The sequence below is a fragment of the Cupressus sempervirens genome, chromosome 8, assembly GCF_028749045.1.
Source record: "Cupressus sempervirens isolate cs-2001-9-10 chromosome 8, ASM2874904v1, whole genome shotgun sequence".
In the NCBI taxonomy this organism is placed as follows: Eukaryota; Viridiplantae; Streptophyta; class Pinopsida; order Cupressales; family Cupressaceae; genus Cupressus; species Cupressus sempervirens.
Window position 1 is genome coordinate 752,139,514 of NC_143125.1, and position 1,818 is coordinate 752,141,331.

At 40.1% G+C, this 1,818-nt stretch overlaps 1 protein-coding gene across 1 annotated transcript; it reads left to right on the forward strand.

Moving 5' to 3' along the window:
- The first annotated feature begins 619 nt into the window (after window positions 1-619).
- Window positions 620-1,444, forward strand: LOC149544607 (kiwellin-1-like). The gene has a single exon (XM_089796417.1). The coding sequence runs from the start codon at window positions 679-681 to the stop codon at window positions 1,228-1,230; it is 552 nt and encodes a 183-aa protein (XP_089652543.1). The 5' UTR covers window positions 620-678; the 3' UTR covers window positions 1,231-1,444.
- Window positions 1,445-1,818: the final 374 nt, after the last annotated feature.

A 1,818-nucleotide genomic window follows, 5' to 3' on the forward strand; every position in this document is an offset into this window, starting at 1 on the left:
TGTAACTTCTCATCTCTTTTCAGATAATGGTATCCAAAGTCTTGTGGGCACCCACAAAATGATTGTACGCTCTGACGTTGATTTTGAAAACTTGTCGTTTGAGAGCACTCGGACGACCAGACTTTAACCATTGACTGCTCTGCGAGTCTGCACAGAATTCCATTCAATTATCAAACGCGTTCACAATTGAATTGAGAAGTATAATCTCCTAACGACCTGCCAATGGCTCGTTAGAGAAAATACCTTCACTCATACGCCAACTGAAGTATTATTTTTCAAAATCTCCGCAGATCTCGGGTCATGACAAACAGCCAAAGTTCAACATTATAAATGATAACAAGAATTAGGTGATGCTTATAAATGAGCCAAAGTCGTTAGGAGATTATACTTCTCAATTCAAATGTGAACGCATTGGATAATTAAATGGAATTCTGTGCAGAGCAGTCAATGGTTAAAGTCTGGTCGTCCGAGTCCTCTCAAACGACGGGTTTTCAAAATCAACGTCAGAGCGTACAATCATTTTGTGGGTGCCCACTAGACCTTGGCTCATTTAGAAGCATCATTTACGTAATTCATAAATGGTGATAAATGATAACATGACTTCCTATAAAAGGCCTCAACATACGTCCTAAAAAAACCACTCCTCACAACATCAGTACACGTTCGAATTTCAATTGTATGTGGAAAGCAAGCGTAAAGATGGGATTCATTATAGTTCTGGTGTTGATGGCGGTAATGGCCGGAGCGCAGCAGGACACGTGCCAGCCGGGAGAGCCGTTGCAGGGCGTCGACGGCAACTGCAACACGGCGGACGGATCGGAGTGCTGTAAAGCGACGGAGAGTTACCCGACGTATGACTGCTCTCCTCCCGTCACTTCACAGACTTCTGCCGTTCTTACTCTCAACGGCTTCGGTGAAGGGGAGAGCGGCGGCGACCGGGCTGAATGTGACGAGCAATTCCATTCAGACAGCGAGATGATCGTGGCCTTGTCCACCGGCTGGTTTGACAACCGGAGCCGCTGCGGAAAGCAGATCCAAATCAATGCAAATAATAAGAAAGTCACGGCTAAAGTTGTGGACGAGTGCGATTCCAGACATGGATGTGACCAAGAACACGATTTTCAGCCCCCCTGTGGAAATAATATTGTGGACGCTTCCTCTGCTGTTTGGGATGCTCTCGGCCTCAATCAGGACGATGGAAAAGCTGATATCACTTGGTCAGATGCTTAATGGGTATTATATTAGATGCTCTTTTTATGATGGGTATCACAAAAAATGAGTACACAAGTTAATCTAGCTAGAAACTTACATACTACTTATATATAATGCTATTAAATAAGATTTGGGCTCTTAGATACATACCATATCATGGAAATTTGTAAGTCACATGAGACATGTTTTGGTCTATTAGTCCCCCTATATTGACTATCAAGATTTTTGGAAATAGTTTTAACACTAAATCTCCTTGATATGTTTATTGTTATATTTTCATTTCAATCTTAAATATGTTGTTTTCCATTGGATCATATTTGCTATCAAAAATTGTAATGCATTTTAAAGCTTAGAAATAGTAATATCAAAATCTTGTCAAGACATGTCAATTGTCATGGAGCATGCTTTCCATCTAACCTTAAGTAGGACTTGAATCTTACCCTTAAAAATTACAAATGATTTTATAAAAATGGTTAATTTAATGTGGTGAGCCAAGGAATTAGCAAAGATGGTTGAGTGACAAATATTAGGTGATGATCAAATGAATTAGGTGATGTAGTATGACTAAATGCTGCTTATAAATGATAACATGGAAATGTTTATTTG

Coding starts and splice junctions, on each gene's coding strand:
- LOC149544607 (XM_089796417.1), top strand. CDS start 679: ATGTGGAAAGCAAGCGTAAAGATGGGATTCATTATAGTTCTGGTGTTG.